This window comes from Grammomys surdaster, unplaced genomic scaffold (genome assembly GCF_004785775.1).
Source record: "Grammomys surdaster isolate TR1022 unplaced genomic scaffold, NIH_TR_1.0 769, whole genome shotgun sequence".
Taxonomy (NCBI): domain Eukaryota; kingdom Metazoa; phylum Chordata; class Mammalia; order Rodentia; family Muridae; genus Grammomys; species Grammomys surdaster.
In genome coordinates, this window is record NW_021605188.1 from 18912 (window position 1) to 46625 (window position 27714).

The 27714-nt window shown below is 37.4% G+C and overlaps 1 protein-coding gene across 3 annotated transcripts; it reads right to left on the bottom strand.

Annotated features, from left to right (window-relative positions):
• Positions 1–3627: 3627 nt before the first annotated feature.
• LOC114633871 (vomeronasal type-2 receptor 116-like) lies at positions 3628–25388 on the bottom strand. 3 transcript variants are annotated; one of them, XM_028782484.1, is made up of 6 exons: positions 25183–25388; positions 20616–20898; positions 19443–20249; positions 13840–14063; positions 11293–11423; positions 3628–4532 (listed from the first exon to the last, which is right to left on the bottom strand). In XM_028782484.1, the coding sequence occupies exons 1-6, from the start codon at positions 25386–25388 to the stop codon at positions 3628–3630; spliced, it is 2556 nt and encodes an 851-aa protein (XP_028638317.1). The 3 variants fall into 3 exon arrangements, with proteins under 3 accessions (XP_028638317.1, XP_028638319.1, XP_028638318.1); XM_028782486.1 differs by having other exon boundaries at positions 11293–11416; positions 13839–14063; XM_028782485.1 differs by having other exon boundaries at positions 3628–4535; positions 11293–11416; positions 13839–14063.
• Between the last annotated feature and the right edge of the window lie 2326 nt (positions 25389–27714).

Sequence of the window (27714 nt, forward strand, 5' to 3'; positions counted from 1 at the left end):
GAGAAAATATTGCCTGGGTTTATCTATACAAAACTTCACTAATTTCTTAGTTATACTTTTAAACCTTCAGTGAACCTGTGGAGCTAAACAGGTGATAGATGTTTAGCTAGATAATTGCTCCTAATGGATATGCATGTATAAACATTCTGTGTTGTAAACTTCTATTTCAAATTATGATTTGAATTTTGGTGTGAACTTGTGATGAACTTTGTAACATGTGATCATGTACTCTGAAAGATGTATAAGTACTGAAGACAAAGACAAAGTAGTAGAGTAGAGTAGTCATAGATGTAGAGGTTCGTTAGGAGCCGTTCGTCCATTCCTTTCCTTTTCCTGTGCTTAGAATTTTTCCACTTAGAATTTTTCCTTTGTTAGAATGTTTTCCTTTTCCCCACTTAGGACCTTTCTACTTTTCCCCTTAGAAAGCTTTCATAGGAAACTTTTTACACTTAGTAATAAACTCTATAATAACTTCTCAGTGCTTTTTCTTCCTGGGACCTCAGACTAGCAGTCCTGGCTGAAATAGAACAAAGGCCACTTTGCCTAATCTTCTGCTGTTAGGCTACAGGTGTTAATCACCTAAGCCTGCAGTCTTTTACCCTCAGAAGTTTTTAGGACTTTTTAGAAGTTATCATCAGCATTTCAGTACAAGTCAGAGAGCCAGAAAGATCTGAGACCCTCAGACTTTAAAGCCATCACCAGGGTCCTACCCTGTGCCCTGTCACTACCCTCTCCAGGCTGGAAGGCTTGAGGCACAGATTTATCAACAGGAGAAACCAAGACTGAGCCACTCACATGTCATCATTCCAGGGTTACCTGCCTTGACTTGGCTGCAGGTTGACTACATTGGACTCCTGCCTCTCTAAAAGGATAACGCTTCATCCTTACTGGAGCAGATATATTCTGTCTGTGGAGTTATATTTCCTTCATATAAATGCTTCTCCCAAAACCACAATATTACAGAATGGCTTACATGCAATTGGAGAGTCCTTTACTCACTATTATGGTATTCAACACACTATTGCATCCGACCAATAAACTTACTTCAAAGTCAGGGAAGTATGACAGTGGGTCCACAAAGTATGTTACACAACTTATATCTGGAGTGCAGGAGATCCTTTAGGGTATCTATCGATGCTACAAAGTTTTTCATTAAAGTATACTGGAAAATGCAACAGCCTAATCCAGACAGTATGACAAAGGGCACAGATACATCAGAAATAAAAGTATGGGTCACTCTTCTAGGAAAAGGTTTACAACTTGCTGAGGGTAGTAGAGGAGGATGAAGGAACTACAAAATGAGTACTAGAGGAAGGTAGTTATAAATATCAACTAAGGCCACATGAGTAGCTGCTCAAAACAGCATTCTATCATGACTGATTTTTTTATTTTCTTAATAATGCATTTATGTGGATATTTTTGTTTTGTATCATCAATTTCTTTGTCAGGTGATGTAACACCAATATAGAGAACATGAATGGTAATCATATTGAAGTTCCACATAACAGGAAAATGTTCTTTGAAAGATACCACCACCTATTCTTAATTTATAATATATACGCAGTTGTCCATGCCTCCTTCTTAGTAGTGGGATAATATATGAATTGAACATGTGCAGTTCTTATGAATGATGAGAAATTCTCTGTGCGTTCATGCAATCATCAGTTCTTTTGTGTTTTGATGGTACTGTTTCCTTGAAGTTACCCAACACCTTGGCCCCTTGTATCGATTGACATGTTTTCCCACACAGATCTCTAAGCCTTGAGTGATATTGTTGCTCTATACAAACTGGTGGTAAGGAGATAGTCCTGAAGACAATCTTGGCTTATTTCATCAGATTTAGACTGATCCCCAACTAGAAACCTTACCTCTAATGCCTTGAATTCAAGTTGCTAGAAAATACACTACATGCTACTGGAGGAAAAAGTGAAGGGAATAAAGACCAAGAGGGACTCACACCATATAGATTCCTTCAATTTTACATGTACACTTAAAAACAAGCAGTGTACCTTCTTACAATATTTCCCCTCATCCAATGCTCAGGGAAAAGTGAAGAAGATAGCGGGAAAGACCTTGAGAGTCAAAGAGTGAGAATCTTGCCTGTGAACATAAATTTTCTAGAAAGAGCATAGGTAGACCATGAAGTTTTACCAACACTACCCCCACCATATGATCTCAAGAAGGAACACAACAGTGAGCATACCAAACTTGATGGAAGAAAGTTTCCAAACTTTTAGCCTGCATAAGCATTTGCAGGAAAATGTAAATCAGGAAATATAAGTGGTTGACATAGCCAAGAAAGGGAATAAAGATTAGCCATGAATTACCAAATGATGAGAAATCAGACTATAAACCCATGAAATTAATTAAATAAGAGGCTATGTACATTTTAGGATTGCAGGAAGGAGTACAAAGGGTATTTTAGAGAAAGAAAATATCAAGAAAGAACACTTAAAGTATGATGTAAAAAAACAAATTACAAAATGGCAGTTAAAAATAAAGCAACAAACAATACTTTGAGGGAAAAATGCCACTAAGTTCAACAACAGATGTTCAAAAATAATAATATGTATCTTTGTGTGTGTCTGTTTTCACGTGTGTAATATTAAACTTAAGTAAGATTTAGTTACTCCTACTCTTATAAAATTTATAATGCTGCCCTTCATCTAGAGTGAATTACATGTTCACAGACTTCACTGACTTTATTGTGATAAAGGTATTGTGTATGATATTATTCTCACTATTGGTATTTCTCACTAAATGAAATGGATTCATTTCACAATAAAATGGCGTGTTTTCATATAAAGTGCAAGTGCCTTATAGTGCAGACACAATCTGAACCCCATGGTCCTTTTCATATACTGTACTCTTCTTAATATGTTACCTGATATTCTTAACATTTTCATAATACATTGTAAAGCTACTCAAAATCCTGTTCCTCTGTGATGGCCATCAACAAGATTCAATGCTGCCACTATGCTCCACACTCTACTAATATTCACCCTCATCTATCCTATTCAATTTTTTTATTGTATCAGTAATTTATGATATTCCAAATTCCTAATGAGGCAATTTACCATTTTGCTAATGTCTAAGTTTCTGTTGCTGTAACAAACCCCATGGTGAAAAGGAACATATGAGAAAAGTGTTGATTTCCCTATGTACTTTGGTCACAGTTAATTGAAAGAAGTCAAGTCAAGAACATGTATGCAGGGCCCAGTTAGGATCCATGGCATAATGCTTATTGCTGCCATCTATGTTGTCTACAATCCTATTTCTTACAGTGCCCACAACAACTTGCCTAGAGGTCGAACTGTTCACAAACAGTAGGGTCACCTTATATTAATCAATAGTTAAGAACATGGTTTACATACATACACATGTCAAAATGATGGGAGCCATTCTTCAGTTGAGAGTCCCTATTCTCAAAGTTGAGGTTTGTATCTCATGAATGAACTCATTTTCCACCAAGCCTTGATCATCTGTATTTCATTAGGCAGTGTTATCTTGCTGTGTCAGTAAGATCTTAGTATATTACTTAATTATTTTGTATGATTTAGTAGTACTTTTGTTATGACAAAGTAGAAAGAGGTTGAGTACCATGTAACACTTAAAACTACTAAAGTTTCAATAACGAAATTTAGCTTTGTACTTCTGAAGAAAATTTGAATCTGGTCTAACTAAAATAACATAACATTTTGGGACAAATATACACCCTAGCAACCCTGCACTAGAAGCCAAGATGGAGAAGACCTCCACAACTACCATGATCTTCCCCCTAGTGCTGTGGTAGACAGGGAGGAAGGTGATCCAGACACTGCAGAACACCAGCATGCTGAAAGTTAGGAACTTGGCTTCATTGAATCTGTCAGGAAGGTTCCTAGCCAGAAAAGCGACAGTGAAGCTCCCCAGAGCCAATGAACCCAAGTATCCCAGGACAAAGTGGAAGGCAATGACAGAGCCTTTGTTGCAAATAATGATGGTCTTCCCATGTTCTGATTGTATATCTCTGTCAATAAAGGGAGGAGATATTACCAGCCAAATTCCACAGAAAACAAGTTGGATTAGGGTACAAATCAGGATGACCAACCTAGGTGCCCCTGTTACCAACATTCCTCTCATCCTTCTCCCTGGAGTAGTGAGCTTGAAAGCCATGACCACAGTTATTGTTTTGGCCAACACTGTAGAAATAGCCCCTGTGAAAAATATTCCAAATGTGGTCTGCTGCAGGAGGCAGGTGGCCTGGTTGGGATGTCCAATGAAGAGCAGTGAGCAGAGAAAGCACATGATGAGAAAAATGAGGAGGATGTAACTGAGAATGCAGTTATTGGCCTTCACAATGGGAGTATCCTTGTACTTCACAAAAGTGAAGAGTACTAGAACCGTCAGGGCAGAGAAGCACAAGGCCATGCATCCTAGAGCCATCCCCAATGGATCTTCATAAGCCAGGAATGATATAGCTCTTTGCAGGCAGTGGGTTTGCTGTACGTTGGCATATTTATCATCTGGACACCTCACACACTGCTCCATATCTGCTGATGAACAAGAAACCTTCATAAGATATCATAATTATGTACTTAAGAATTGACTATGTTGATTACTCAGAGAATACCTCAAAAATATTTTGGTGTTGAGCATTTATTTAATTCCTTGTTGCTGTAGGGACCACTAACTTAAGGCTGTTCTGTATTATCCTATGCTTGGTAATTAAACAACATACCATCTTAGGGAATGGAAGAGAAAAATTACTTACTAATTAAACAAGAAAGAAAATACTCTATTTTTAGTTCATTGTAAATAATAATATGCATGAAGTAATATTATTTAATTGCTGAAACTTAAAGCTAGCTATCACAGATCTGTGCAGTGTGCTGATATAGTTTTCAGTGCCAGCTGATGAAACACATTATCCACTTTGTTGGCTTTGAGGGTTGTTCCCTTTGTCAGTATCTTCAAATGGCACCAGAACATGTAACTACTCATGTAAGTACTCTTTGCATGAAGCAATATTGCCATCATTAAAGCTATATGCTTCACAGACAAATTCATCTCCTCCTCTTTTAGTAAGGTCTCTTTTTCTCAACTGCACACTGCAATCTAGATGGCATGAAGATTATGGGTATTCACGCTCCTCCCTCTTTCATTATTGGGCTCTGATGGCTGAAGAGTACTATTGCATCTTTTAGTGCATTCCTGAACTCTCCACTCTTGTTCTAATTCTTTGACAGCAAATATATCATCCTATGAGCCAACTCAGCTCTTAAAATATATTTCATTAAACAACAATTGTTACCCTGAGCATCTAGCATTTGTCAGAGACCAAGCTGGATGATAGAATGGAAACATTGTGGATTGATCATGTAGTCAAATTACTTTGTTCAACAAATCAAGGAAGACTAAACATGTGCATAGTCTACGCTTAAAATTTTCTAAAAATTGGTTACAGGATTCCATTGCCATCTTTCCTCCCATTTTCATCACACTTGCTGAGACTGAAGCATACAAGTAAGATTCCTATCCCCCATCCATCTTCCCTGCTTGCTGAGTCTTCTGGAAAAACCCAAGCTACAGTGAGCAGCCTGTTATCCCTGGGAAATCTCCAATCTCCCTATCTCCACCTCTCCACCCATCTTCATCAGACCTGTGGATCCTCAACCATATAGGTAATCTTCCCTTCTCATCCATCTTTCCTGGTTGCTGAGTCCTCTGGAGCAAGCCAAGCTGCCCTGAGCAGCCTGCTACCCCAGCCAGACATCCATTCTCCTGCCACCTCCCCGCTCACCTTCATAGAATCTATAGATCCTGAACCATACAGGCCTGGAGATACAGAGCCATACAACCCAAGTATATCCATCAAAAGCTTGCCACACTGCGACCACAGAGGTTTACCCGCCCCCCCATACCTATTACAACAAAAACATCCAATGTTTTTGACCAAACCCATCTTGAAGGCTAAAGGTCCTTGAAAAACAAAATCAACAAAAACCTGGGCAATAGGACACCTTCAGAGAATAGCTATCCTTCTACAGCAAACCCAGGATATTCTAACACAACTGAAACACAAGAAAATGACCATAAATCAAATCTTTCAAAGATGATATATGCTTAGTCTCTGGCAGTGCCTTCTCAGGCCTCAGTTGGAGAGGATGCACCCAAGCCTGTGGAGACTTGAGGCCCCAGGGAGGGAGGAGGCTGGAGGGAAAGATCATCCTTTCAGAGGCAAGTGGGAAGGAATGTGGGATAAAAAACTGTAGGAGAGGAGACTGGGGTGGGGAAATGTCCGGAATGTAAATTAATAAATAATTAATAAAAAGTAGGAAACTGTGTACATTTACACAATGCACTAGTACTCAGACTTTAAATATGAAATTATTAAATTTGCATATAAATTAATGGAACTAGGAGAGAAAGATCATAGAGTCTGTTAAAGAGGAAAGGAATGAATACCTCAAAAAATAAAGGAAAATACAATGTGATAGGAAGAGATTTTAAAGAGAAAAAAATGAGTCCCTTAAAGTTAGATTTTATATATATTATATAATATATATAAAAGTATATATATATATATATATATATAGTATATGCATCTATACTTAAACAGGTGACAGAGATAAATAAAATTGTGCAAGACCTGAAAGTGGAAATAAAAGCAATAAAGAAAATACAAACTGAGGGAATCCTGGAGATGTTAAACCTAGGAAAGAGAACAAGAACAACAGAAGCAAGCATTGCCAACAGAATATAAGAGGTGAAAAAGAGAATATAAAATAGAATAAATTGATACATCAAAGAAAATATTAAATATTAAAAATTTCTGACACAAAACACCCTAGAAATCTGGGATGCCAGCAAAAGACCTATTCGGAAAAGCAGAAGAGGAGAAATTCCATGTCCAAGTCCCAATAATATTTTCAGTAAAATTATAGAAGAAAATTTTCCCAACCATGAGAAAGAGATTCCTATTAACATAGGAGAAACTTATAGAACACCAATTAGACTTAAGCAGGAAAGAAAATCCTTCCAGCACATAATAATCAAAGGACAAAATCTACAAAACAACAACAACAAAAAAGAATATTAAAAGCATCAGGGGAAATGGGGCAGGAACATACACCGGCAGACCTTTCAGAATTACACTATACTTCCCAATAGAGTCTCTAAAAGCTACAAGTGTCTGGACATATATCTTGCAACTTAAAAACTATAAATGCCAACTTATCCCAACAAAACTCTCAGATGCCAGAGATGGAGAAAACAAAATATTTCAAGACAAATCAAATTCAAACAATTTCTACCCACAAATTGAGCTCTACAGAAAATATGAGAGGAAAACTTCAATCCCACAAGGATAAGGGTATCCAAGAAAACACAGGAAATATGTAATTCCCTATCAGCAAATCCCAGGGTTGGAAACACACACACACACACACACACACACACACACACCAGCACATAAATAACAGGAAATAACAATCATTGGTCATTAGTATCTCTCACAATCAAAAGATGCAATTCCCCAATCAAAAGACAATAAAACTGGAATAGAAAACAGGATCCATCATCCTGCTGCACACAAGAAATGCCTCAGCAATAAAGATAGAAGGAGGGTTGGAAAAAAGTTTCCCTAGACAATGAATCCAAGAAGCAAGCTGAAGTAGCCATTTTAAAATCTAATTAAATAGACATTCACCCAAAATTAATCAAAAGAGACAGGGAAAGACAATTCATACTCATCAAAGGAGGAATCAATTAAGATAATGCGTTGTGTTTCATGGCACAGATGTCCATAATTGAGATATTATCTTAATAGATTTCTCCTTTGATTAGTATGAAGAAACACAATGGGAACCACGTTTGTAAATAAAACACCATTATCTTAAATCTCACATCAAACTCCATAAACTGTTAGTGGGAAACTTTAACATCTCAGTCTCACCAATCGACAGGTGTAGGATGGTGAAAGGCAACCTGGTTTCTGGTCAAGTATCTGCTGGAGATTGCTGGAGACTCCAGGTGATCCTGAGGGGCCCCAGGTGGGATGCAGGTGACCCTAAGGGACAGCATGCATTTGACCACACTCCAAGACTCCAGGCTCCTGACAGGAGGCCGCAGACTTCCATAAATTAGGGTTCTTTCATCACATAGGACAACTCCCACTAGCCCCTTCACAGGTAGAGGGCATGAATACAGGCCACAGAATCTCAAGACAGATCCCCATATTAATGAGATACCTAATGGGAAGCGGGGCATAGCCAATTAAACATTACTTCCCAGACCCTCCTCCTTGCAAAAGGTAATTTAACCTCAGACCCACCCTGAGGAAACTGAGGTATAGTTTTCATCTACTTTCAGCCATGACAATAAACATCTTAAGACGATGGACTGTTTCTCTTCCTTGGAACCCGCCGTGGAGAATAGAGGAGCAGGTGTTCATCTACAGAGCCACAGCATAATCTCCCACAGAAGAACTCATTGTGTTCCCAGCCACGGAGACCACCAATCAAGCCACCCAACCCAAGCGAGCAGCCACCACACAGCCAAACGAGACTCTTATTCCCACAGAATGCAGCCAGATCTCATCTCCCTCCCTCTCTTTTTTGATTGCAGGCAAATACAGCCCCTACACCACCACTTCATTCTCAGCCCTTCCATGAAACATCAACAGTGTCTGGGGGCCCAAGAGCCTGAGAACTAGCCAGTTCCTGGATGCCTTTTGGCCCAGGGACCCCCAAGCCAAGAGCTCTGGCTCCCTGTAGGACCTCAGACTATATTCCCTCAACCCCAGAGTGAAGTCCCGTGGCTTCACATAGCCCAGCACCTCCCTAGATCCAGCCTAGGAAGAACACAAACTTACCACGCCTCTGACCCTTCGAGCCACGGCCCTAGCCCTTTGGGGGGACAGATATGGAAACCACAATTCAACCCAACAACAAAACCCATGCAAACTACAACCAGACAGGTCATTCAGACAAAAATTAAACAGAGAAATAGTGAAACTAACAGGCATTATAACTCAAACGGACCTAATAGACATCTATAGAATATTTCACCCAAACACAAAGATTATACTTTCTTCTCAACACTTCATGGATCCTTTTCTAAAATTGACCACATAGTCAGTCACAAAGCAAGACTCAAAGATACAAGAGAATTGAAATAACCCTATGTATCTTATACTACCATAGATTAAAGCTGGACTTCAACAACAGCAGAAACTCCAGAAAGCCTGCCTACTCATCAAAATTGAATAACTCACTACTCAATGATCTCTGGGTCAGTAAAGAAATAAAGAAAGAAATCAAACACTTTCTAGAATTCACTGAAAATGAAGGCACAAAATGCATACATTTATAGGACACAATTAAAGCAGTGCTAAGAGGATAGTTCATAGCACTAAGCACCTTGATAAAGAAATTAGAAATTTCTCATACCAACAATTTAAAGGTACACCTGAAGGGTCTAGAAAATCAGAAGCAAGCACACCAAAGAGGAGTTGAAGGCAGGAAACAGTCAAAATCAGGGTTGAGAGCAATCAGATAGAAACAAAGAATCAATGAAATCAAAAGCTCATTCTTTAGAAAAATCAATAAGATAGACAAACTCTAGCCAGACCAAAAGACAGACAGTATCCAAAAAATATGAATAATTAGATTCTCTGAGAGGCACCACCCAGCAGCTGGCTCAGACAGACCCAGACATCCAAAGCCAAAAACAGATGGAGGTTGAAAATTCTTATGAAAGAGCAGGAGGAAGGACTTTGGCCCTAAAGGAGATAGGAACTTCACAGGAAGACCAACAGAGTCAACTAAGCCAAATACTAGGAGTTCTCAGAGTCAGAACCACCAACCAAAAAAAATACATGAGCTGGACCTAGGCCTCCATACACATTTGTGGCAGATATACAGCTTTGTCTGCATGTTTTGTCCCAAACCACTGGAACAGGGGCTATCCCAACAGCTGTTACCTGTATGGGGGATATGTTCTACTAGCTGGAATGTCTTGTCTGGGCTCAGTGGGAAAGGAAACACCTTGCCTCATACATATTGAAGTATGAAGTTGGGAAGAATACCCAGGGGGACCCCACCCATTCAGAGGAGAAGGAAAGGAGGAATTGGAGAAGGATTATGGGAGAGACTGACTGGCAGGGGGCAGTGAGCACAATATAATGTGATTTAAAAAGATATAAAAATAAATTAAAAAATTTTAAAACTCAAGAGAAACCACATGCTGGCAAGAGTGTACATCAAGGGGAACACTCCTCCATAGGTGGTGGGAGAGCAAACTTATATAACCATTTTGCTAATGTCTTAGTTTCTGTTGCTGTAACAAAACACCATAGTCAAAAGGAACACATGAGAAAAATGTTGATTTCTCTATGTATCTTGGTCACAGATAATTGAAAGAAGTCAAGACAAGAACATGGATGCAGGCCCCAATTAGAGTTGTCTAAAAGAAATGCAGGGATTTGGGATGGAGCAGAGACTGATGGAAAGGCCACCTAATAACAGGCCCAACTTGAGATCCATCCCACTGGCAAACACCATTCCCTGAGACTATTAATGGTACTCTGTTATACTTGCAGGCAGGAGTCTAGCATGGCTATCATCTTCGAGGCTCTATGCAGCAACTTACTGAAATAGATGCAGACACCAATAGTCAAACTTTGGATGGTGCTTAGGGAATATTATGGAAGAACAAGAGCAAGGACTCCAGCCCCTAAAGGGATAGGATCTCCACAGGAAGGTCAATAGAGTCAGCTAACCTGAACCCTTAGGGCTCTTGGAGACAGAACCTCCTACCAAACAACATACACAGGCTGGACATAAGCCTTCCTGCACATATGTAGCAGATACTCAGCTCGGTCTTCATGTGGGCCCTGAACACCTAGAGCAGGGGGCTATCCCAAAAGCTGATGCCTGTATGTGGGATATGTATTTCTATCTGGGCATCCTTATCTGAACTCAGTGGGAGCGGAAGCACCTAGGCTCAAACAGATTTGAAGTGCCAATGTGAGGGGAATAATATAAAAATTAAATGGTTACAATGTTTCTCCCCCTAAAAGTTTTCTGCAAAATAAAAAATCAAAGCCATAATGTTGTAAAAAAGAATGAGTTTGTATAAGATATTGCAGGTTATTGTCAGGGTCCCAAAATGTTGATATCATTCAAAAGGTTAAATTCTGGAACACACAGGTTTTAGGTCTTTCATTTCCATCTAGGCCATTTTACATTTCTACTTTGGAAAGAGAAGATACTGGAATTCAGCAATTTTTTTCTGCATGGAAGCATGTACCTGTCTCATTGGAAACTTCATTTTCTGCGCAATGGGCACAATCAAAGCAGCAGTCTGCTGTTTGTTGCTGATGAGTTTTCCTGAATCCAGCAGTGCATGTCTCACTACACATGGAGGTGGGAACCTGAGGATATATATGATAATTTATATATTCATCATCATCATATATATATATATATATGTAACAAAATTTTGGGTTTACATGTAGTTACACAATTTTTGATATATATATATTTATTTATGTACTTAACAGATACTACTATATATATTCCTCTGATAAATCAATCATCAATTTCAGACACTTTATTATTTTGAGTAAGCCTCCAATGCCCTGAATGTAACACAATATTTACTACATCATGTAATATTAAATGTGTAACAATTGTGTTGTACAGATTTTAAATTTTTCCTTCCTAAAGTGATTACATGGAAACAGAACATTTATGTGCCATCAATTTCTCTAAAATGATTTATAAATAAAATAAGAAGGATACTGAGTTGTGTGGGGAGAGAAGGTAGGGTAGTTCAAGAAAAAGTTCTTTGATGAATATGAATAAACCATGTCATAAGACTCTCAAAGAATTAAAGTTTTTCTAAGTTTAAAACAAAGCCAGGAATGTTGAATTAGTGAGTATTTGCTGTACTTTATTAGGCTATAATGATGTTCAAAGAGTATCACAGAATTTTATAGTTTATGTGTAGTTACAAAATTTTTATTATAAATATACACATATTTTAAATTTCATAAATGTGTTTCTGTATTGTGGGGTGAATAGACTTGTAGGTAGATTTGAGCATGAAATCCAGATACCTTAAACCCCTATGACCCAGATTCACGGGAAGTTGTGAGTTATCAAATTTTCATGCTGGTAACTGAGGATGGACCATTTGCAAAGAAATACTACTCAGCTATTAAAAAACAATGACATCATAAATTTTGCAAGCAAATGGATGGAACTAGAAAATATCATCCCGAGTAAGGCAACCCAGAACTAAAATGACATATATGGCATTGTTAAGTAGATTTTAGCCAAAACTTCACAATACCCATCATTCAACTCACAGAGCATGTGAAGCATAACAAGTAGGAAGGCCCAAGTGTGGATGCTTCAATCCCACTTAGAAAAGGAACAAAATAATCGTGGAAGGCAGAGGGAGAGAGGAACCTGGGTGGGATAGAGAAGGGGAAGAAAAATAGGGGCAGGATCAAATATGAGGGGAAACAGGAAAGAGCCCAGAGGGCCAGGAGAATGAATGGAAATATGTAGCAGTGGGGTGTGGAGGTGGAGGAAACCTCTAGAAAGTCCCAGGCACCAGGGATGTGCAAAGCTCTCAGGATTCAATGAGGATGACATTAGTGAAAATATTCAACGGTGGGAGATGGAACCTGAGAGACTACCTCCAGTAGATAGATATGCCCCACTCCTAGTTGAGGGATGGGACTACCCACCCATCTCAAAATTTTTGACCCAGAATTGTTTCTGTCTAAAGGAATAACAGGGACAAAAAATGGAGCAGAGAAGCAAAGGCCATCCAGAAACCACCACACCTTGGGATCCATCCCATTCATAGATACCAAACCTTGACACTAATGCTGATGCCATGTTGTGCTTGCAGTCAGGAGCCTGGCATGGATGTCCTCTGAGAGGCTGTACCCAGTCACTGACTAAGACAGATGCAGATACTTACAGCCAACCATTGGACTGAGACAGGGGACCCCTATGGAAGAGTTAGGGTAAGGACTGAAGGAGCTGAAAGGGATTGTAACCCCATAGGAAGAACAACAGTATCAACTAATTGGATCTCTCAGAGCTCCCAGAGACTGCACCACCAACAAAGGAATATACATGGACTGGTCCATACGTAGCAGAAGACTGACATGTCTGGCCTCAATGGGAGAAGATGCACTTGGTCCTGTGGAGGCTTGATGCCCCAGCAAAGGTTGATATGATACTAGAGAGGTGAGGTGGAAGTAAAGTAGACGGTGGAGAAGCACATCCTTAGAGATGAAGGGGAGGCAGATAGGGTAGGGTGCTCATGGAGTGGGGACCAGGAAGGGGCACAGCATTTGAAATGTAAATAAATAAAATAATTAATAAAATGGAAAAAAATCATTTTATTAGTAATTCTGAAAAAAACATGTATATATAGTAATAAAATTAAGTTATTTTTTTATATATTTATATATTTTTATATAAATTTATAAAAATTTATATTTATAAAATTTATATTTATATTATATATATGCATATATAAAAATATCTAAATTTTATAAATGTACATAAATATCTTTAAATTTTATAAATGTGTTTCTGTATTCTGGGGTGAGGAGGCACGTTGCTGCATTTGAACAAGGAATCAAAGACCTTTGATCCTTATGATCTAGATTTACATGAAGTTGTGAGTTATCAAATTTTGATGCTGGTAACTGAGTATGGGCCTTTTGCAAGAGCAGCAATTGGTCTTAACCACACAGCTACAGCTTTGGTGCCTCATATTTTAAAATGTAGATATACTTGAAAGAGTGAAAATTGTGGTATACTCACTGATGTTCCTCCTGTGCTCCACTCCAAGTCTTCAGATATGTGAAGTTGTTGACTCTGTGAGAGACAAGGAAAATAGCTTCCTATTTTCACTTTTATTCCAAGGCCTTGTGGAAAATTCCAAATGTTGAAAATGTCATACTCTGCACACTGATTTTCCCTGTGATTCATGTTCACCAGTTCTCCAACAGGGTTAGTAAATACCCTGGTCTTTAGCAAGGAAGCCACCTAAATGAGATGCATCATTAGATGATTATATACGTATATCAAATAAGGCATTACAAAATTGAGAGTGTCCCCTAATTTTTTACTGGCTTCCAGGGAACACAGATATATTACTTATTCCATCTAGTAACATACAATATGCCTCATGGGTAGTTAAAATGCTTACCAAATAAAAAGTAACGCAGTGTGTGTGTGTGTGTGTGTGTGTGTGTGTGAACACATTTGGAAAAATAATTTTAAAAAATGAAGCCATGTATGTGAGAATGAGTGGGCAGTCTGAATATCTGGAAGTTGTGGAAACAAAGAGTGGTAGTGGGTCATTCATATACATAGAGTTTGCATATATTAAATAAACATAAGCTTAAGAAAATGTGTGTCTTTATCATTTATCTTTTTTTAAGTTACTTTAAATGACAAACTATTAATCACAGCAAATGTATCATTCCTTAGGAAATTATTTTAATCTAGTCATCACATAAGGCTTTATGATAAAACTCTTTGCTCCTAATTTATTTTTTGTTTTGTTTTTGATTATTGGATATTTTATTTATTTACATTTTAGATGTTATCCCCTTTTTCCATTCCCCCAGACACCCATTATTCCATTCCCCCCTCCTGATACTTCTATGAGGATGTGGCCCTACCCATCCACAAACTTCCCCCTCCCCAACCTCAGATTCCCCCACACTGGGGCATCCAGCCTTCGTGGGACCAAAGACTTCCTCTTCTACCAATGCCTGAAAAGGACATCCTCCACTATACATACAGCTGGACCCATGGGTCCCTCCATGTGTGTTCCCAGGCTGGTGGCTTAGACCTTGGGAGCTTTGGTTGGTTGGAATTGTCACTCTTCCAATGGGGCCACAAGCCCCTTCAGCTTCTTCAGTCTTCTCTCTAATCCTCCATTGGGGACCCCATGATCAGTTCAATGATTAGCTGTGAGCATCCACCTCTGGCAGAGGTTCTCAGGAGACAGGTATATCAGGCTTCAGTGAGCATGCACTTCCTGACATCCTCAACCATGCCTGCATATGGTGACTGCACATGGGCAAGATTCCTGGGTCTGGCAGTCTCCAGACTGCCCCTCCTCCAGTCTCTGCTCCATACTTTGTCTCCTTACTTGCTTCCCTGAGTATTTTGCTACTCCTTCCATGAAGGACCAAAGCACCCACACTTTGGTCTTCGTTTTTCTTGAGCTTCACGATGTACTGGAAGCTTTTGGGCTTAATATCCACTCATCAGTGAGTGTATACCATCTGTGTTCTTTTGGGTTACCTCACTCAGGATGATATTTTCTAGTTCCATCTATTTGACTACGAATTTCATGAATTCACTGTACTTAATAGCTGAATAGTACTCCATTGTGTAAATGTACCATAGTCTCTGTATCCATTCTTCTGTTGGAGGATATCTGGGATCATTCGATGTGCTGGTTATTATAGCTAAGACTGCTATGAACATAGGGAAGCATGTGCCCTTGTTATATGTTGGAGCATCTTTTGAGTATATGCCCAGACGTGGTATAGCTGGATACTCAGGTATTACTATGTGCAGTTTTATGAGGAACTACCAGGCTTATTTCCAGAGTGGTTCTATCAGCTTACAATGCCACCAACAATAGAGGAGTGTTCTTCTTTCTCCACATCCTTGATAGCATCTGCTTTCACCTGAGTTTTTGATCTTAGCTATTCTGACTGGTGTGAGGTGAAATCTCAGAGTTGTTTTGATTTGCATTTCCCTGATAACTATGGATGTTGAACATTTCTTTAGGTGCATTTCCACCATTTGAGTTTCCTCAGTTGAGAATTCTTTGTTGAGCTATGCACTCCATATTAATAGGGTTATTAGATTTTCTGGAGTCTAACTTCTTAAGTTATATTTATATATTAGATATTAGCCCTCTATGAGATGTAGGATTGGTAAAGATCTTTTCCCAATTTGTTGGTTGCCATTTTGTCCTAATGACAATGTCCTTTGCCTTACAGAAGCTTTGCAATTTTATGAGGTCCTATTTGTCAATTCTTGATCTTAGAGCATAAGCCGTTGGTTTGCTCTTCTGGAACTTTTCTGCTGTGTCCATGGGCTCTTCCCCACTTTCTATTAAGGCTCTTTCCCATCTTCTATTAGTTTGAGTGTATCTAGTTTTATGTGGAGGTCCTTGATCCACTTGGATTTGAGATTTGTAAAAGGAGAAAAGAATGGATCAATTTGCATTCTTCTACATGTTGACCTCCAGTTGAATCAGAACCATTTGTTGACAGTGCTATCTTTTGTTTCCACTGGACGGTTTAAGCACCTTTGTCAAAGATCAAGTGACTGTAGGTATGGGGGTTCATTTTTGGGTCTTCAATTCTATTCCGCTGATCTTTCTGCTTGTCTCTGTACCAATATCATGCAGTTTTTATCACTATTGCTCTGAACTACAGCTTGAGGTCAGGGATGGTGATTCTCCCTGAATATCTTTTATTGTTGAGAATAGTTTTCACTATCCTGGTTTTTTTGATATTCCAAATGAATTTTCAAATTGTTCTTTCTGTCTCTATGAAGAATTGATTTGCAATTTTTATGGGGATGGCATTGAATCTGTAGATTGCTTTTGACAAGATGGCCATTTTTACTATATTGTCCCTGCCAATACATAAGCATAGGAGATCTTTCCATCTTTTGAATTTTCCTTCGATTTCTTTTCTCCAGAGACTTGAAATTCTTGTCATACAGATCTTTTACTTGCTTAGTTAAAGGCACATCAAGGTATTTTATATTATTTGTGAAGTTTGAAATTTCCCTAATTTCTTTCTCAGCCTGTTTAACCTTTGAGTAAAGGAAAGCTATTGATTTGTTCAAATTAATTTTTTTATCCAGCCACTTTTCTGAAGATTTTTTTTTTAAAATCAGGTTTAGGAGTTCTCTGGTGGAAGTTTTGGGGTCACTTAAGCATACTATCATATCATCTGCAAATAGTGATATTTTGACTTCTTCCTTTCCAATTTGTATCCTTTTGACTTTCATTTGTTGTCTAATTGCTCTGGCTAAGGCTTCCAGTACTATATTAAATAGGCAGGGAGAGAGTGGGCAGCATTGTCTAGTTCCTGATTTTAGTGGGACTGCTTCAAGTTTCTCTCCATTTAGTTTGATGTTGGCCACTGGTTTGCAGTATATTGATTTTAGTATGTTTAGGTATGGGCCTTTAATTCCTGATCTTTCCAAGACTTTGATCATGAAGGGGTGTTGAATTTTGTCAAATGCTTTCTCAGCGTCTAGTGAGATGATCTTGTGGATTTTTTTTTGATATTGCTTATATAGTGGATTTTGTTGATGGATTTCCATATTCTGAACCATCCCTGCATTCCATGGATAAAGCCTACTTGATCATGTTGGATGATTTTTTGATGTGTTCTTGGATTTGGTTTGTGAGAGTTTTATTGAGTATTTTTGCATCAGTAAGGGAGATTGACTGAAGTTCTCTTTCTTTGTTGGATCTTTGTGCAGTTTAGGTATGAGCATAATGGTTGTTTCATAGAATGGATTGTGTAGTTTTCCTTCTACTTTGTGGAATAATTTGAAAAGAATTGGTATTAGCTTTTCTTGGAAGGTCTGATAAAATTCTTCACTAAATCCATCTGGTCCTGGGCTTTTTTTTTTTTTAAATGGGGAGATTTTTAATAACTGCTTCTATTTCTTTAGGGGATATATGATTGATTAGGTGGTTTATCTGATCTTGACTTAACTTTGATACCTGATATCTGTCTAGAAAATTATCCACTTCATCCAGATTTTCCAATTTTGTTGAGTATAGGCTTTTGTAGTAGGATCTGAAGATTTTTTGAATTTCTTCAGTTTCTGTTGTTATGTCTTCCTGTTCAGTTCTAATTTTATTAATTTAGATACTGTCTCTGTGCTCTCTGGTTAGTCTAACAAAGTTTGTAACTATTTTGATTTTTCTCAAAGAACCAGCTCCTGGTTATGTTGATTCTTGGTATAATTCTTTTTGTTTCTACTTGGTGATTTCAGACATGTGTTTGATTATTTCCTGTTGTCAACATCTCTTGGGTGTATTTGCTTCTCTTTGTTCTAGAGCTTTTAGGTGTGCTGTCTAACTGCTAGGGTATGCTTTCTCCAGGTTATTTTGTAGGCACTTAGAGCTATGAGTATTCCTCTTAGCACTGCTTTCCTTGTGTCCCATAAGTTTGGTCATGATGTTTCTTCAATTTCATTAAATTCTAAAATGTCTTTTATTCCATCCTTTATTTCTTCCTTGACCAAGTTATCATTGAGTAGAGAGTTTTTCAGTTTCCATGTGTATTTTAGCTTTCTGTTGTTTTTGTTATTATTGAAGACCAGCCTTAGTCTGTGGTGATCTGATAGGATATATGGGATTATATCAATCATATATCTGTCTAGGCCTATTGCTGAGAAGAAGATATATTCTTTTGTTTTATGATAAAATGTTCTATAGATATCTGTGAAATCCATTTGGTTAATAACTTCTCTTAGTTTCACTGTGTCTCTGTTTAGTTTCTGTTTTCACTATCTGTCCATTTATGAGAGTGGGGTGTTTAAGTCTTCCACTATTATTGTGTGAGGTGCAATGTGTGCTTTGAGTTTTAGTAAAGTTGTTTTATGAATGTCTGTGCCTTTGCATTTGGAGCATAGATATTGAGAATTGAATGTTCATCTTGGTAGATTTTTCCTTTGACAAGAATGAAGTGTCCTTCCTTATCTTCTTTGATGTTTCTTTGAAATTCGATTTTATTCAATATGAAGATGTTTACTACAGCTTGTTTCTTGGCACCATTTGCTTGGACAATTGTTTTTTAGCTTTTTACTCTGAGGTAGTATCTGTCTTTGTTACTAAGAAGCATTTCCTATATGCAGCAAAATGCTAGGTCCGGTTTACATATCCATCCAATAGTCTATGTCTTTTTTTTGGGCAATTGAGTCAATTGATATTGAGAAATATTAAGGATAATCAAATGTTGCTTCCTGTTATTTTTGTTATTAGAGGTGAAATTATGTTTGTGTAGCTATCTTCTTTTGGGTTTGTTGAAAGAAGACTACTTTCTTGTCTTTTCTAAGGTGTAGTTTCCCTTCTATTTTAAATATAGAATTCATTTGGTAAAAAGTTCAGACACATTTTCAAAAAACTCACTGATGTACACACACACAAAATATTGTCTCCTATTAAATGTTATCCTTGTGCATGTGATATATACATATATATATACACACATATCTCCATATGAAAATTCATTAGGGAATCCTGAAGTGTAGAAATCTTTCCACTGATAGAATATACTCTAACAAATATATGTGAGTTTCTGAAGACCATTTAGAAGATCACACTGAAAAATCTAAGCATAATGACATGTAAAGGTTTTTTACCTCTTGACAGTCATTGAATATTCCTTTGGGTTTTTCCATTTGCTGAGAATCTACTTGTTGAAGAACCAGTTCATGGTAGGTGTAGGCCACAGCATACACAGCATTATACAAATTGTAACCTTCTTCACTCAGGGCCATGTTAAATTTGTGCAGTGCTAACCATTCCTCTGTGTTGTTGAGTATAAAATGATCCATCTTGCTATTGCTGTTCTTAAAGATTGAACAATTAAAATAATTCCACTTCTGCATAGTCTGAGAAATATCTATTGGATATATGGAAGTGTTTATTATTTGTACAAAATTGCTAAATTTAGCAATATCATTGTTGTGGTGTGCAAAAGTGACAGTCCCATGGAAGAAATCAAGGCTGAAATCTTTTTTATTTGTGATGACATCCCATTGTGAGGTTGTGATCCAGATTCTCTGAGCACCTAAATATGCCCATCTTCTAAAGCTGACTTCTAGGGTAGAGTTCATTTCACCATAAATCATAACAACCTTGGCTGATGATGCCATAATTTGTTTATCATATATCTTAGCCCTTGTCATATATATCTGCATGGTTCCTGGGATCATATTCACAAATGCTAAACAGATCCCATGCCTTTTCATTTCTTCTCTCAAGTCTGAGAGAAACTGAATACCCTGGTCATCATCTGAGATGACCAGTCCTATCCAAGTCCATCTAAAATGAAGCATCAAGGATGCCATAGCATGAAGCAAACACGTGTCCTTGGTTGCTACCTGATAGACATAGGGAAACTGGTCATGGTCACTCAAGTTAGGATTAAATGGTCCAAAGAAAACCTAGAGGACATAGAAAAATGATGAAACACCCTGTAAGGAATATGATTGTTAGAAAGTTTGGACTAATATACAAGTAACATTACTCACATTTCAGAACCCCTATTGAGGATAGTAAGACTACACTATAAATATCACAGATTATTCCTATTAGATTCTAGACTATTCCTGAGAAGTCACCATGTTTAACAAAACATATTTAACTGTTTCATCAATGCTTCAAAGATCTGATTATTTAATCCTTTATAATAAATGGATAATACATAAAAAAGAGTATACACACAAACCTATGCCAAGCAAGGTTTCTCCCTAGGCACCTTTGAATAGAATAAAAAAGTTGGTAATTCATCCAGTATCACACATTCTCACCTTTGGGATCCTAGAATTAATTGTCAGTTTTGAGGATGTTGTCCATAATGGTCCTGTAAGTTCTACATCACAGCTTGTCTGTATTCCACAGTAATAATTAATTAAATGCCAAGAATTATTTTGTGGTGAGTATTCTTTTTCCAGAAATCCAAATGTATCTTCACACATGCCCGTAATGAGTGAGAATATCAAAGACATGTTTGGTAAAAGATAAGGATTTCTGTTGATCTCATCAGTAGCAAAAAACATTACCAGAAAAAACTCGTATCTTCTTTCTGGTATTCTACAAGAAGGCATAGGGATGATTGAGGAGGGTGTTTGAAACATGACATTTTCTCTCCAATTGCAGTAAACTTCACACTAAGAGACAGGTAAATGCTAACTTTTCTGAAATAAGCTTAAGAAATTATTGATATTTAAAGATGAATACACCTTAAGAATTCCTCCAAATATGTCACTCTTATATGATAATTTTTATATTTGTGAGAATGTGTAACGAGCTGTTTTATCTCCGAATGTCATACATGAACTAGATTACAGTTCTCTAAACTAAGGTTCCTACACAATACTCTTCAAGTTCTAATTCCACAGAATCAGGCATCTTTAAAATCTTGGGATCTCCAAGTCACCTTCAACTTTACACCTTCTAGTTTCAATGTCTAAGATTCACATATGATCTTCTGGGCTCTTCCAAAGGCCTTGTGTCACTTCTCCAGCCATGCCTTCTGCAGCACTGTAGTCTCTGGTAGACTCCACTCCACTGCTGCTGCTGTTCTTAGTAGACATTCCATGATACTGGCGTCTTCAATACTATGAGGACTTCTGATGCAACTAGGATTCACCAATAGCCTCTCATAGGCTCTCTTCATGGTGGCAAAGCTCACCTTCTTTACATGAATCCTTTATATTTTAGCCATCAACTGCAACTGAGACTGCACCTTCACCACTGGCCTTCCCTGGCATCTCACAGTACTAAGCCTTAGCTGCTCTCCATGAACATTTCATACCTTCAAAACCAGTACCACCTAGGTCATTCTTACATGTTACCAACCCAGCTGCAACACAAGTGATAACCTTGGCTATCTCTGGAACACAGCTTCTTTGTGATCTGTGAAAACACTTACCAGAAGATTTCACCTCATTGATGCTGGTCTCTTCTTTAGCAATGCTAATTTCTTAGCTCCAGCTAATCAGCACCAGTTGTCTCAGTAGTCCCTTCTATTCTTGACTCTAATGCCAGAGCAACATGGCAGAAGCCATCTAATTTCTGCTACTTGCTATTGCTAGAACATATTGCCCCTTATTCTATTACCAGATTTCTGTTTTCCAACTTTCTAACTCCTGGAGCTTGCCCAGTAGATTGACCTTGAACACAAAGATCTTCATGCCTCTTTCTCCTGAATGCTGATATTAAAGACATGTACTACCATGCCTCAGCTTCTGCTTTTCTTCACCTAGAGCTTATTCTGTCCAAGACTGACCTTGAACTCAGAGATCTTCTTGCCTTTTTTCCATGGATTATATCTGTGCATCACCATGAATGTGCCTAAGTTTTCATGGCCATTATTCCTGAACATCCAGATCAAAAGCCTGTTTCTTCCAGCCTCAGTATCTGGATCACATGTGGGCCCTCTATTTTTGGATTGTTGGTTATTCTAAACTAAAAGTTTAAACTATTCCTTGTTCAACTGCAAACACAAACAATCAGATTATGTGAGTGGAATCTTGCCCTGAGATCATCATTCCCTTAATATCTGTATTTCCTTGAACATAGGTTTCAGCTCCATTTCACTTCCTGGGTTCCATTTATTATCATTTGAACCACATATTGTACTTTTATTCTTTCTAAGCTTGCTATGCTTGAACAGCATGCTCTTCATGAGACTAAACCAGAAAATAAAGACCTTGCTAGGATTTTTAGAGACTTCCTTTGTCAATGCAATTAATATAAATCTCTTACATTAGCCACAGGTAGACTCTTCAGACAAGGGCATAAAGCAGTCACATTCTTCACCAGTATACCACAAAAAATAGTCTCCAGGCCACAGGCTGAAATCCTTCTCTGCTGAAATATCTTAGGCCAGGTCTGTACAGTTCAAATCATTCTCAACAACAAAGTTTTCTATATTCTTGTTAGAATAGTCCATTAAGCCCCATTTAAAACATTCCACTGCATTCCAAATCAACATTCTTCTAAACAAAAGCACAGCCAAGCCTAACACAGCAATACTCCAGTCCCTGGTACTAATTTCTGTCTTCATTGGAGTTTCACTGCTGAAAACAGACACCATGACCCAAGCAACAACTATAAAGCCAATGTTTGTTTGGAGCTGGCTTACAGGTTCAGAGTTTCAGAGCATTACCATCAAGGTGAGAGCATGGCAGGATCCAGGTTTGAGTGGTGCAGAAAGTGAGAGTCCTCTATCTTTATCTGAAGGCCACTAGGAGAAAACTGTTTCTCTGGTGGTTAGGAAAAGGGTCTCATTTTCCCAGCCCCACAGTGACACACTTCCTCAAACTGGCCACACCTACTGAAACAAGGCCATAACTCCTGATAGTGCCATTCTCTGGATCAAGCATATTCAAACCAACACTATTCGACACATCAAATTTTCTATTCAATTGCAGTAAACATTGTTGTACTTGAAATGCTAAATTACTGTGTAAATGCTAGCTTTCCTGAACTAAGCTTGGGAAATTAGAGATCTTTAAAGTTGAATACAATTTCAGATCATAATAAATGTATGTCACTCTGATATAATAATTTTTATATTTCTGAAAATCCACAAAGAACTTGCTTTTTCTCTGAAAGCCATGCATGAAATGGATTACAGTCCTAGAGAGTAAGGCTGATAAACAATACTCTTTTTCTTTTTTTTTTTTTGGTTTTTCGAGACAGGGTTTCTCTGTGTAGTCCTGGCTGTCCTAGAACTCACTCTGTAGACCAGGCTAGCCTCGAACTCTTGAGCTCAGAAATCTGCCTGCCTCTGCCTCCCAAGTGCTGGGATTAAAGGTGTGCGCCACCACCACCCAGCTTAAACAATACTCTTGATGCTCTAATACCACAGAAAAATTTTTTAAAAATGCCTTGAACAGTATATGAAATCAATAACCCCTTAAATATTTTTTATTATGTGAAATTTTTTATGTATTAAATATCTCAATATTAAATGTTTTAAGAGTGAAATAATACAATGATATTTCATTCAACTTTTCAATTCATAACCTTTAGTACCATAAAATTTTTATCAACACATACTGAATTATATCTATAACACAGGATTCTAGTTCTAATAACTTAGTTCAAAATTATGTTTCAAAAGATACAAAGTAATCTTTGGAAACTAACATAGTAAAAGAACACAAAATAATAAAAAATGAGTCATTAAGAAATACATTAAAAAGCCAATATACAATACCACCTGACATAGAGTCAGTGTATTCAAAATGTATTATAATGTCTATATAAATTGTCTAATAATAATTTTACCTGAAAAAGATTATCTGTGTTTCTATGAGAGAATTTATGTAATTAGTAAGAAAAATCTTAAAGCATGATAATAGGAAAAACTTGTTTAAGTCAAACAGTACTAAAATGTTAATTTCATTATTATTGATGTCAAGCCTTAGTACAAAGAACATACATGGGCTGGTCAATGGCTTCTGCCACATATGTAGCAGAGGACTGTCTTTCATGTCCACAGTGGGAGATCATGAGACTAATCCTGTAGAGACTTGATGTCCCAGGGAAGAAGGGTGCTGGGAGTGGGTAGGGTGTAGGAAGAATGGAGGTTTCTGGAGAAGTGGGGGTGGGGTGGTGATAAAGTGGTAAGGGATTGGGAAACCACCCTCTCAGAGGCCAAAAAGAGGGGGGAATAAGATGAAGAACTCTGGGATGGGGAACCAGGATGGAGGCAGTATTTGGAATGAAAATAAATAAAATAATAAAATTTTTTAAAATGCTAATTTTATATACAATGTGAAAATTTTTCAATAATGATATTTCCATGATTTTATAGAAAATGTTTTTAATAGTTCCAAATGTTAATGTTTATCAAACATGATAATTATTTTAAGATACATTTCATTTAAATTTATGTATCCATATGAAAATATATAAAATAATACAATATACCACATAACCAGATTATTATCCTCTAGACTCATTTGCACATCAATTTGATATTACCTTTTAGTGTAACTGTTAATATGTCAATTTACTTTAAAAGGTATCAGATTTCCCTTAACACCCCAGTCTTTCTAATTCTTTGCCATCCTTTAAGTGATGTCTGAGCACTGAGATCTTTTTTCCATGTAAAGTGTGTTTCATTTGTCCCACAGTCTCCCAGTACATCTGTTAAAATTAGGAAAGTGAATTTGAACCCAATGTATTGAAACCATACAAAGTGGTGATACATTGAAAATATGAAAATCATGATTGATGTGTTATATAATATTCACTTATTCCTAATGTTACAATGTGAAGAACAGGACAGAATTCCACAGTTTGTATATACAACTACATACTTCTAATTACTGACATAGAAGCAGGAAAAAAATGACTTACCTAAAATCGATGAGATAACTATTAGAAATTTCATCTATAGGTTCATCATGGATGAGAAGAACAAAACCACAGTCTCTTCGAAAATCTCCATCATTATCTTCATTATTCTGTATTCTCCAAAAACAACTGGGATCAGTCAAACTGCACAAGATGAAAGAAAACTTCAGGAGCAAGAAGGAAATAGTGAAAGCACACAAATTCTTCATGTCTGCTAGGATCTCAGACAGAGCATTTATGAAGTCTTTCTTATGCACACAAACATCACACACACATTCACACCTATGTGTCTGTTTTAAGGCTACTGCAGTTTGAAAACTCACTTAATTATATTCTACAGTTCATTTCCACTCATCCTATGTCATAGTCCCTGGATACATCTGGAAAATTGTGGCCTCGAGCTCTGCACCTGAGGTCTGGAAGCTTTTGATCAAAACATTTCTGAAAACATGTTGTGAAGATCATGCTCTCCACCCTCAGGTGTCATGATTTCATTCATATCCATGACATATACTCCAGAGACCGTCTTCTCCTGAGCAGCTTGGGACAGACCATGTGTCAACAGCCACATGTAAGACACAATTGGCAATCACAATAATGGATTTCATCAGAACTTCCATAGTAAGAGTTGAGAATGTCACAACTGTCCTATGTCATTCAGACTTTGAGTTGAATCATGGAACACTATATCTTCCATTGTCTAGTCTAAGGAAGGGCAATCTCACATGCAATATTGAGGCAAGAGTTGAGCGTTCTCTCTGTTGTACATATATTATTGTATGATAAAACCTCTTCAAACTTCCTGTGATTCCTGTCATCTGGAGAAGCCAGTAATGCCTGGAATTATGCAGATTCAACACCTATCCTTCCAGTATCAGTACCTGTGCAGACATTCACTGAAATATAATGCAATCTCTTGCCTAATCTTCAGTTCATGGCAGGCAGTGCCTTTTGATAAAACATTTCTGTGGTTGATGTTGGTTCATACCTCATTAAGATGATTGAGAACAATTTCAACATTTCACTCAAAGGAATGAGAGAATTTAATTGTCATTTATGAGAGAATTATACTCCTAATGTTAATATATATTTTATATTTTTCAATCACCCCTAGTTGGTATTTGTTTTGATACAATACTGTGTTGGATTACATTACAACAACCCAGATGTACATCTGACATTCTAATTTATGTAACTTTGTTAGATTACAACGTGTGACACAGGTAGAGCATTGAATTTTATTTGTAATTTTTTGAACTACTTTATACTTCTGCCATGATGGCTACACTGAATTCTATTCCCACTAAAAATTAATTGGGGTCTTTAAATCCATCTATTCAGCACCAGTGAATGCATTTTTGGAATGGTTGATATTTCATTGGCTTATAATAGTGTCTTACTATAAAATTTATTGCACTAATTTAGTTACTATGAACAGGACTTTGGTGTATCGTTTGGTTGAATTATGGTTTTGTGAGCTTAAATATTCTTTCAGTAATTTTACAGACCTACTGATTGGGTGAATTGAATATGCTGATGCTTGTGATTTTCTATCCCTTTTGCATACTGGATGGTATGGCCATGTCAAATGGATTAGGAATATGCATTCTCTCTATTATGGAGGTAGCCTTCACACTCTATTGTGACTTCTATTGAAATGCCATCCTGAGCTGTGGCAAGTCTTTTGGATGTCAGTCGGTGTGCATGAGCATTGGGCTAGGATTCATAAAGTACTCATTATATCAAGCCAACTAATCAGACATTCAGGTTCTTCAATATTGTTGAATTTTCTTTTGCCAAAATTGAGAAATGAGCCTCCATGTAGTTCTTCACAGAGACATACTCCATGCTGCTTGGGACACAAATAGTGTTTTGTTAACTGTCCCTTTTAGCCTAAAACTCATATTATTGACTTTACATGGGAAATAATACACACCACACTCCACAGTGTCCTTCCTGATTATCAAGAAAAGCTTTGATTTCTTTTTCTTTCTAGGTTATTCTGTTGGCTGGCAATCTTAACATATTCACTATAATACTACATGACTATTTAAAATAAAATTTAGCTTCTCTGTTTAACAGATATTATTCCATAGTTTCCTTCAGATTTGTTGTCTCTTTATTTCTTGTTGATATCAGATATCTGATGCCAAGTTGTGCTATTGGGACCATGTGACAATCTTTATCCCCTTTTCACTTCATAGAATAATATTAAAAGTATTGATGATGATTTTCATTAAATGTTTGATATCATTTGTTAATGAAATGTTCTTGTACTGGATTGCTTCCCATTAGTTGGATGCAGTTTATTTGTTTTTGTTTGTTTGTTTGTTTGTTTTGGTTTTTCAAGATAGGGTTTCTCTGTATAGCCCTGGCTGTCCTGGAACTCACTCTGTAGACCAGGCTGGCTTCGAACTCAGAAATCCACCTACCTCTGCCTCCCAACTGCTGGGATTAAAGGCGTGCACCACCACTGCCCGGTTCAGTTTATTGTTTCTTAAATCACTTGAAACTTGATGTGATTCAACACAGAAG

Coding starts and splice junctions, on each gene's coding strand:
- LOC114633871 (XM_028782484.1), bottom strand. CDS start 25,388: ATGAAGAATTTGTGTGCTTTCACTATTTCCTTCTTGCTCCTGAAGTTT. Junction 20,899..25,182: donor AGTTATCTCATCGATTTTAG/GTAAGTCATTTT, acceptor GCCTTCTTGTAG/AATACCAGAAAGAAGATACG. Junction 4,533..11,292: donor TGAAGTTTCCAATGAGACAG/GTACATGCTTCC, acceptor GTTCATCAGCAG/ATATGGAGCAGTGTGTGAGG.